The following is an 11,009-nucleotide window of genomic DNA, read 5'->3' on the forward strand; positions in this document are numbered from 1 at the left end:
TGAGTTCAGGCCCCATGACCAACAAAAGAAAAAGTGAAGTTGAAACAAATTACCAATATACCCACATTAGGCTAGGGCCCAAGTGGACCACGCCTGGGAATTAGGGGTAAATCTGAGTGTCACACTTGCTTGCAATATAGTGTGACTAAGTAGGCTGGGGAATCTTGAAGCTAGAACTCAAATGACGGGGCTCACATGTATAATCCTAGTTACTCAGGAGGGTAAGATCTGGGGATCAAGATTCAAAGCCACCCTGTGCAGGAAAGTCCTTGAGACTCTTATTTTCCATTAATTAAAAAAAAAAAGTTGAAGTAGGCACTGCCAGCTGTTCAAAGCTGACCTTCACTTTCCACTCATTCCCTCCTTTCCGCACCCACCATGGCCAGTTAGAAGAAAGATGGTAACTAATGGACAGCCAAGACTTTGACATCTACATTGGAGGATATAGAAGTGAAAGTAGTTCTGGGAAAGATGGGTGCAGTAGCTAAGCCAGACTGTGTCATCATTGTGAGGGCAATAAGGTTGACAAAAACAGCACTCTAGGGGCTGGGAGTTTGGCCTGGTGGTAGAGTGCTTGCCTAGCATGCACAAAGACCTGGGTTCGATTCCTTGGTACCCCACGTACATAGCAAAAAGCCGGAAGTGGTGCTGAGGCTCAAGTGGTAGAGCTCTAGCCTTGAGAAAGTCCAAGGACAGTGCTCAAGCCCTGAGCTCAAGCCCAGGACTGGCAAAAAAAAAAAAAAAAAAAAAAACAGCACTCTACATGCTTACCTAGCATGCATGAAGACCCGGGTTCAATTCCTCAGTACCACATATATAGAAAAATGCCAGAAGTGATGCTGAGGCTCAGGAGGCCTTGAGAAAGCCCAAGGACAGTGCTCAGGCCCTGAGTTCAAGCCTAGGACTGGCAGGGAAAAAAAAAGAAAAACCAGCACTCTACAAACAACACAATTTTCTTGCATCCTGGGAAATAACTTTAAAGAAACTACAGCTAATGGTCAGGAAAACTCAGCCATTCTGTAACTTCACTGACAACACACTGGTTCAGCAGCATCAGAGTGGAATAGGAGGAAGAACACAGTAACAAAACAGAAAGATGGGAAGTTGGTGATGGCATGTGTCATGAAAAATGTCACCTATACTTGGGTCTGTGAGAAAGTACACACAATGTTGTTGTTATTGTTGTTTTGCTTAGACTCAGGGCCTGAGCACTGTCCTTGGGTTTTTCTCAAGGCTAGAGCTTTACGACTTTGAGCCTCAGTGCCACTTCTGGCTTTTTTCTATGTACTTGGTACCAAGAAATCAAACCTGGGTCTTCATATATGTTAGACAAGCACTCTACCACTAGGCCAAACTCCCGGCCCCACCACACAATGTTTTGTCAATATATACTAATGAGGTTGGGAGGGAAAACCCAACTCTGCCAGTTCTGGTCATGCATAACACATATACCATAAAATTTGCTCACTTGGGGCTGAGAGTGATAGGGTGCATGCTAGGCAAGCTCGAAGCACTGGGTTCAATTTCTCAGTACCCCATCCACAGAAAAAGCTGGAAGTAGTGCTGTGACTCTAGCCATGAACACTAGCCTTGAGAGAGCCTGAGGATAATGCCCAGGCCCTGAGTTCACGCCTTGACTAGCAAAAATAAAATTTGCTCATTGTTACTGTACAATTTTATGACTGTTATTAAAGCTATAGATTATGTAACCATCAGTTTGTAGTTTCAAACCATTTTTCTTTTTTTTTTTTTTTTGCCAGTCCTGGGCTTGGGCTCAGGGCCTGAGCACTGTCGTTGGACTTTCTCAAAGCTAGCACTGTACCACTTGAGCCTCAGTACCACTTCCAGCTTTTTGCTATGTATGTGGTACCAAGGAATCGAACCTGGGTCTTCGTGCATGGTAGGCAAGCACTCTACCACTAGGCCAAACTCCTGGCCCCTCAAACCATTTTTCATTACCCCAAGGTTTCCTCATGCCCTTTTGTTGTTACTCTTCTGACCCTTCAAATCATTACTGGAATGCTCTTTTTTTATTATTTTTATTTTTTGGTCGCTTGTGAGGCTTGAACTCGGCTTCTGGTTTTCTGATGGTTAATTGGAGATAAGAGTCTCTCGAACTTTCCTGCCTGGACTGGCTTTGAACCATGATCCTTAGATCTCAGCCTCCTGAATAGCTAGGATTACAGGTGTGAGTCACCAGTGCCCAACTTGGAGTGCTTCTTGTCTATACATTTGCCATATAGTATTTTTTAGGTTTCCCATGCTAACACATGTATCCATAATTTATTCTTTTAAATTGCTGAGTAATATTTAAATATATGCATATGTTTGGTTTATATCTTTGTCAGGTGATGGACATTTGGATTATTTCCAGTTTTGAAGCTCTGACTAATGCTGCTCTGAACATTCCCATAGATGTCTTTATGTGGACATGGGTTTCAGTTCCCTTGAGTAGAGTCCTAGGTGTGCTAAGTTTATGTTTAACCTTTAAGAAACTGCCAAACTGTTTGTCCAAACTACCTGCGCTATTTTACGGGTTGTTGTACCATTTTATATTCCAGTAATGTGTGAGGGTTCTTATTTCTCCACATCCTTGCCATAGTTACAATAGTCTGTCCCACATGCACAGTGTGTGTGTGTGTGTGTGTGTGTGTGTACATGTGCATGTCTGTATATGCCTTCTTACCTGTCTATACTGGGCCTCTCACTCTTAGCATTGGCACTTTACCTGACCCACAGTTTTACTTCTGGCTTTTTTTTTTTTTTTTTTTTTTTGCCAGTCCTGGCTTGAGCTCAGGGCCTGTCCTTGGACTTTCTCAAGGCTAGAGCTCTACCACATGAGCCTCAGTACCACTTCTGGCTTTTTTCTATGTATGTGGTACCGAGGAATTGAACCTGGGTCTTCATGCATGCTAGGCAAGCACTCTACCACTAGGCCAAACTCCCCGCCCTACTTCTGGCTTTTTGGTGGTTAAGATTCTCATGAGAAGCCAGGTGCAGTGGCTCACGCCTGTAATCCTAGCTACTCAGAAGGGTGAGAGCTGAGGATCACAGTTCAAAGCCAGCCTGGGTTGGAGATGGGAGTCCAAGAGACTCCTATCTCCAATTAACTACCACAAAACTGGAAGTGGTACTGTGCTCAAGGGGCAGGACAGGTAGCCTTGAGTTGAAGAGCTCAGGGACAGCACACAGGCCCAGAGTTCAAGCTCCATAACTGAACAAAAAAGAAAAACAAGGGCCGGGAGTTTGGCCTAGTGGTAGAGTACTTGCCTAGCATGCACGAAGACCCGGGTTCGATTCCTCAGTACCACATACATAGAAAAAAAAGCTGGAAATGGTGCTGAGGCTCAAGTGGTAGAGCTCTAGCCTTGAAAAAGTCCGAGGATAGTGCTCAGGCCCTGAGCTCAAGCCCAGGACTGACAAAAAAAGAAAAAAAGAAAAAAGAAAAACAAAATCATGATCTTGCTGGACACAGTGGCTCACGCCTGTAATCCTAACTACCCAGGAGGCTGAGATCTGAGGATCAAAGTTCAAAGCCAATCTGGGCTCTAAAAAGTCTGTGAGAGGGGCCGGGAGTTTGGCCTAATGGTTAAAGTGCTTGCCTAGCATGCATGAAGACCCAGGTTCGATTCCTCGGTACCACATACATAGGAAAAAGCCGGAAGTGGTGCTGAGGCTCAAGTGGTAGAGCTCTAGCCTTGAGAAAGACCAAGGACAGTGCTTAGGCCCTGAGCTCAAGCCCAGGACTGGCAAAAAAAAAAAAAAAAAAAAAAGTCTGTGAGACTCTTATCTCCAATTAATCACCAGAAAACAGAAAACAGAAGTGGCCATGTGGTTCCTGGGGTAGGGCAGTAGCCTTGAGCTAAAGAGCTCAGGGACAACACGCAAGCCCAGAGTTCAAGTCCTACAACTGATAAAAAGAAAAAACATTTTTCAGGCTGGGAGTTTGGCCTAATGGTAGAGTGCTTGCCTAGCATGCATGAAGACCCAGGTTCAATTCCTCAGTACCACATACATAGAAAAAAGACGGAAGTGGTGCTGAGGCTCAAGTGGTAGAGCTGTAACCTTGAGAAAATCCAAGGACAGTGCTCAGGCCCTGAGCTAAAGCCCACGACTGGCAAAAAAAAAAAAAAAAAAAAAAGATTTTCATAATCTTTCTTGCCTAGGCTGGCTTTGATCCACAGTCCTCAGATCTCAGCCTCCAGAGTGGCTAGGCTTCTGTCCCACTTTAGATAAGTAACTTGGGCATTTGGTATTCCTGGGAGATGATTGTGTATAGTGTGGCAGGGCATGGGGTAGGGGAGAGGGCATTGCTATCCTCTACATGTGGCTTCTAAGATGACCTGGGTACAGACATACTGTTAGCACAACTGGAAAGTATGTTGGGTAGATGTACACGGAGGGTTTGTGGGTCAGTATATGTCATTTCTGTTCACTCTCTACTGGCTGCAAAGTAACCTGGGAAGCATATTCTGGCTGTGCACCGAGGGAGACAAGTTTTCACAGATAGATATTCAGCCACACTGTCCTCAAAGTTCCCACCTGGATCTTTTTTTTTTTTTTTTTTTTTTGTGGGTCATGGGGCTTAAACTTGGCCTGGGTACTATCCCTGAGCTCTTCAGCACAAGGTATGTCCCTACCCTTGAGCCAAGCCCCACTTTCTGTTTTCTTCTGGTTAATTGGACATAAGAGTCTCAGGTCCTTTTGTGCCCAGGCTGGCTTTGAACCTTGATCCTCAGATCTCAGTTTCCTGAGTAGCTAGGATTACAGGCGTGAGCCACCACACCCGGCTCCACCTGGATCACTTTCTCCAGAGCTATTTCCTAACTGAACTGACCAGAATGACCCCAGAACTGACCCCAGAATGACCCCTCATACTTGATACCTAGTCCTTATATTAACTTTGTTTAAGGTATAGTAAAATAATTTAGTCATGCATTTTCCTGTTAGCTTGTTTTATCACTTCCTATTGCTACTTTAACAGATTTCCTAAAACTTTGTGGCCTAAAATAACACTATTGGCCTGACGCCAGTGGCTCATACCTGTAATCCTAGCTACTTAGGTGACTGAGATATGAGGACCATAGCTCAAAGCCAGCTGAATCAGGAAGGTCATGAAACTCTCATCTCCAATTAACCACCCAAAAGCCAGAAGTAGAGATATGGCTCAAGTAGTGGAGAGCCAATCTTGAACAAAAAAAGCTCAGGGCAGCACCCAGACCCTGAGTGCAAGCCCCAGAACCAGCACCTACAGAGAGAATATAGACCCACATGGCAGGCAAACTCCTTGATATTTCCCTGTGGTCTACAGGAATGTAGAACCCCCAAACACTGTTCCTCCCCAGGTGCTTTTCAATGCTCTCAGTGTCTCTTTCCAGGCAGGCAGCCAGTGTGTCAGGCACACAGCTCTCATTGCTTCCCTTTTTGATACCTTCTCATTACTTTTAATTGCATCTGGGCCTCTCCGGCATCTTGTACTTTGCTTCTTAATCCAGGGCATTTCTCCGCCTCCTAGTGGTCCAGCCCAGCAACTTTCCTCTCTCCTGAGAAGCGCCCCCAGCAAATAGAGCAGGTCTCTCAGAATGCATTCTTTGCTATAATGAACAGTATAATATCCCGACCAGGCATATTTACATAGCAATCTGCACACAAAAGCAGCATTACAAAGGGAAGATTTTTTTTAAAAGAACGTCATCTCAAAGCTCCATTTCCTATAGTGTGAAGAACACTATTGGAATTACCCTGACAGAAAGACAAAACAACTTCCAGGGATGCTAGGTTAGAGACAATAGCTTTGCCAGGCCCATTAATGTTTAAAGTCAATGGAGCATAAAACTGGTTTTCTCTACTTACACCCAGGCATCCTCTTACAAAAAGAAGGGGGAAAAATTACCATTTTAACTCTACTGAAATCCATAAGCCCTCCCTTCATTTTAATTCTCCTTGAAATTCTCCAGTAAGTACCATTAAACTGAAAATGAAACTTGCTCTCTCTGGGAGAATGGTTTCCAGTTCTGTCAGTAAAGTGGGTGAAGAGGACATGGATGAGACAGCTGCCTGCAAGGAAAAATGCCTTCACCCAAACCTGCAGAACTAGTTGAGGTGAGACACCTTGAGGCTTGGAAGCCCATAGGCTTCCCAGGTCAGGGTAGACAGAATTGTAGGGTTCAGCCAGTCCATGGAAGTAGTGGCCTTAGGATGTATTTTGCCTAGAGGGCTATGAGGGACCTTTACTATTAATATATTAGCTGTTTCCAGAGGTAAGGGGAAATTCTGGAAAGGAGCCAGCTCTGTCAGTAAACCACTGGAGTTAATCCCACAGTACATTTGTGTATTGCCTGGCAAAGTCTGCTCCCAGCATCTCATTTGATCCTGAAAACAATCCTCAGAGGGAGGCAGGGAAGGGATTATTTTTTTTTCCAGTTTACAAGCAAAAACACTTGTAAACTGATTTGCCAGGAGTCCCACACCCAGGCTGTAGCAGGAATGAGACTTGAATCTAGGTCTTTGTACAACCTGTCCAGGGCTCTTCTGACTCTATACAAGAGACTGATCAAAAATATTCCCAGCCCCACCCAGTCTTCATAACCACCAGTACAACCAGCAACTGGGAACTCCTAAAACAGAGAATCTGTGTACACTACCCACATGCCTCAGCCCTGACTGGCAAACTCTGGGGAGGGAGAGAATAATTAATTTTATCATCTCCTTGAACCAAAGACCAAAATTAATTCCATATGGATTTGAAAGAAAATCAAGGAATTTTAAATCTAAATCTAACAGAAGCATTAATAACTTTCTGGAGGCAAGGAAACTAAATTTAGCATGGTGTCTAAAGGAAAGGATTTATAGATTTGACTACATTAAAATTGGTTTTACTAGGGGGAAAATGGTGTACAGAGCAAAAAAGAGACTAAAGAAATGTTTGTAGAAAAATAAGGGAGAAAAGGGTTAATTTCTGGTATGTACTTACAAAAAAAAGTTTAGTTGGCTTACTGACATTTAGTTTGTTAGAAGTAAGCTAGACATGAGAAAGGGTATCAATGGATGTGAAGTAATGCACCTTCTATCCCGGAATATAATGTAACCCTTCTGTTAATTACAATAAAAATATATGAAAAAAAAGAAGTAAGCTATAGAAATGATCCCTGGATATATACACTGGCTAACATTTACAAAGCCGACCTAGAAAGATAGGCAATCTGAAAGGCAAATCTTTCAGTTGATTTCATCAGTGAAATTTTTTCCACTAATGCTCAAGTTTTCGTTAAAATGCAATGAAAGTAGGCAAGGACATTTATTTTACCCGATTCTTACAAAATGACTCATGTATTTACCAAAAACCGTCAAATATCCCTAACCTTTGTCCTAGAACTTCACTCCTGGGAATATGCTCTGAAAGAGTCATAAATACGGAAATGTTTTATGGATAAAAATGTTAGTCCCACAGTCATTTACAACGGTAAACAGCCAATGCTAAAGGAATTTAAACAATTACAGGCACTTAGTGGAAACTTACGTAATCATGAAGGTGTTTTCAAAGAGCGTGCAATAACTTGAAAAAGGCTTATGATGTAATGCGAACTAAGTGTACATTGAATGCTTGGCTGTGTGTATGTAGTCCTTGCACAGGGAAAAGAGGTTGGAAAGAAAAATATTTTAACCGCGTTTGAGTATTGTGATTATGAGAAGACTTTTCCCTATGAACCCTCTCTTCAAAAGAAAAAAAGCCACCTCGTGCCACGCGCTGATTCCTTTACGGGGGGCTTGAAAGACTGAGGACACCTCCCAGACCCCCCCCAACTGACTCCCTCAAGGGTCTCCCCCTCACCCCGGCCCCTCCGCCCCGCCCCCACCGCGGCCGAGCCGGCCGGCGGCGGGTGGAGCCCGCCCCTCCCCCGCGCCAAGGCCGGTGAGAGCGCGGGGACCGGACCGGCGAGCGCAAGCGTTGCTGACACGTGGGGCGGGAGCGGGCGCCGGCGGAGGAGGGGCTGGGTGTGTGGGTGGGTGTGTCAGTGAGTGGGAACAACCAATCCGGGCCACTGCGGGGTGTGCGTCTTCTCACAAGGTCGGCGGGAGCCGAGACGGATGGAAGATGTCACTACACGCTGCGCTTTTCCGGAGGTAGAAAATAAACATAAACCCCGGAGCGCTGGGTGCGCGGCCGTGCGTGGGCCGCAGCGCCCCGCGCCTCGGTGCGCTCCCCCGCACGCCCCCCGCCCCGCGCCGTGGTAGCGTCCGGGAGACGTCACCCATTGTTTACAAATCAACCTCGGCCGGCAGGGCTCCGGCTCCCGCGGCTGAGAGTGCGCCGCGCTAGTGCCCCGCCGCCCCGGCCTCCGCCTCGGCCCCACGCCCGCCTCTGCCGCGGCCGGCCGAGCCCGCCGGCAGCCGAGCCGCCAGCGACGCCCGCTGAGCCCCGTGTGCCCGGGCGGGGGGCCATGCCGTGCCGGAGGGAAGAGGAAGAGGAAGCCGGCGAGGAAGCGGAGGGGGAGGAGGAGGAGGAGGAAGACAGCTTCCTCCTGCTGGAGCAGTCGGTGACGCTGGGCGGCTCGGGCGAGGTGGACCGGCTGGTGGTCCAGATCGGCGAGACGCTGCAGCTGGAGCCGGCGCCCCACAGCCCGGCCTCCCCGTGCGCGCCCCCAGGGCCTCCGCTGCAGCCCCCGCGGCCCCCGGCAGCGCTGGCGGCGGACAAGGCCGGGCCCCCGGCGGTGCCGCTGCTGCTGCGGCCGGCGTCGGCCGAGGCGGGGGCCCCGGCGCCCCCTGGGGCCCTGCGCTGCGCCCTCGGGGACCGCGGCCGCATGCGGGGCCGGGCGGCGCCCTACTGCGTGGCGGAGCTCGCTGCCGACTCCAGCGCACTTCCCGGGCCGTGCCGGCGAGGCTGGCTCCGGGGCGCCGTCGCCTCCCGTCGCCTCCACCAGCGTCGGTGGACCCAAGCTGGGGCGCGCGCGGGCGACGACGACCCGCACCGTCTCCTGCAGCAGCTCGTGCTCTCGGGGAACCTCATCAAGGAGGCGGTGCGCAGGCTCCAGCGAGCGGTGGCTGCGGTTGCAGCCACGAACCCCGCGACCGCCCCTGAGTCGGGGGGCGGCTGCAGCGGACCGGACACCGTCACCCTGCAGACGTCAGGCACCTGGCTCTGACCCGGGTCCTGGGAGGAGGAAGAGGTCCCCGCTGCGCAGACCCAACGGCGTCCGGAACGGAAGATTCTATCTATTCTGCAGTGGGGGCGACCGGCCACACATCGGGGAGGCGAAATTGTGGGAGAAAACGTGAAAGCGTGGAGAAATGCACCGGTTGGGGTGCTTGCATGCCGCGTGAGAATTTCCCCGGCCACCCAGAACCGAGGACCTGGAATAATAAACTGGGAGAACTATGGCAGCTACTTGGATCAACTAGTACCTGAGTTAGCCCATGGGGGCGTCTTGTGCTTGGAGTGTTTAAAGCTAGGGCTCGGAGGGGGTGGGGATCGCGGAGGCTAACAATACTTGAAACTAATGATACGAATGCCCTTTTCTCATTTTCCGGTGGAGGAACTTACTAAAAATGGTGCTAAAAGTGTGCAAAGAAATTGTGGGGTAAAGAATGTAAAAGCTTGGCAGTGGGTGGGTTGGCATAGCCCCCTTTTCTCCTGCTTAGGGTCTGGTGGAGGTGGGAGACCGAGACGGGAAGGAGAGAGGAGAACTTGGAAGGTGAGGGGACTTGAGTTGGAATGTGGACTTTTAAATGAGTTGACCTTGCTTCCTGTTGTTCAAGGTCAGGCTTGCTGTAAGTGGGGAAGCTGTGGGGCTCCGGGGAAGAGCTCACTCATCCATGGACATTTTCTTTCTCTTGCTCCAAGAAGACCCCTGTCTTTTTTTTTTTTTTTTTTTTTTTTTTGCCACCGTTTGGAGTCTCTTCAGGAGACTCAGGCAGAGGAACATGTAGGGAGAGTTACTTGCTTTTTCTGTGCTTTACTCTGGAGCACTCCTCCCCATGCTGGGCCACTCTTGGCCACACCACCAGCTTTCTCAGAAACCGGCACAATCTCCTGTCCTTATTTCTGGTGTCTGTTAGGTTGGACAGAGTCCCTGGACTCCTTTCTGCTCTGTTCTGGCCTTGTGGGCCCTGAGCCTCTGCTCTGCAGTTCCTCATCTGATAGCTCTTTGTGAGTTGAAACCATTTTTAAAATGTGACTCTCCAAGAGGAGAAACTGCTGGCTTTACCTTTGTGAAACTTGATGGCACTTTAGTAAGGTGCCCCCCACCCCAGTTTTATGGTAGCTAAACGAATTTTTTTTTTTTTTAAAGATTCAATGGCTTGTTCATCCTCCAGATGTAGCTATTGACGTACACTTCGCAACGGAGTGTCTGAAATTGTGGTGGTCCTGATTTACAGGATTTCTTAATTAAAATGTCTGCTGAATAAATTTGGTTTTTGTTTTGGAGCATGGTTTGGCTTTTCTATGGAAGGCAGGGGAGGGACATGGGGGAAGCACACCAGACAGGGCACACACTCCTTAGGAGAGGGGGCACTGGGTATAAGAGGCACCTGGGTGGTGGCCTGAGCCAGGGCTGCTCGCTGTCAAATTGCTGTAGAACTTCAGGGATTGATGGTGCATAGAATCAGAAAATTAAGTCCAGGCTTTTAGAAACTGCTAAGTGATTTCCTTCTACCATTTTGGAAAGAACATGTTCTAGAAACACTTTCTGGTCTAGAAAGCAAAGGAGGCACAGTGGAGTTTTGTCTGGATTTCTCTAAAGAATGGGAAGGCATAGGAAAGCTTTTCCTTTGACTTCGGTCTGAGCTGTGGCCCAGGGAAAGGAAAGATTTCACAGCTATTTCTTTGGTTAGATGTAAAATGACTTTTGTATGTGATGTGCTGGTACTGGAGCTTGAATTAGGGCCTCACACTCTCAACTGGCTTTTTCACTCAAGGCTGGCATTCTTACCACTTGAGCCACACGTCTGCTTCTGGCTTTAGGTTGGTTAATTGGAGATGAGTCTCACAAACTTTTCTGTCCAGGCTG

The 11,009-nt window shown here is 48.1% G+C and overlaps 1 protein-coding gene across 1 annotated transcript; it reads left to right on the top strand.

The window, feature by feature from the left end:
* The first annotated feature begins 8,097 nt into the window (after positions 1–8,097).
* Positions 8,098–9,240, top strand: Frat2 (FRAT regulator of Wnt signaling pathway 2). Its single transcript, XM_090346148.1, has one exon. The coding sequence runs from the start codon at positions 8,442–8,444 to the stop codon at positions 9,141–9,143; it is 702 nt and encodes a 233-aa protein (XP_090202274.1). The 5' UTR covers positions 8,098–8,441; the 3' UTR covers positions 9,144–9,240.
* Positions 9,241–11,009: the final 1,769 nt, after the last annotated feature.

This window comes from Megascapheus bottae, chromosome 15, assembly GCF_031878675.1.
Source record: "Megascapheus bottae isolate mThoBot1 chromosome 15, mThoBot2.hap1, whole genome shotgun sequence".
Taxonomy (NCBI): Eukaryota; Metazoa; Chordata; class Mammalia; order Rodentia; family Geomyidae; genus Megascapheus; species Megascapheus bottae.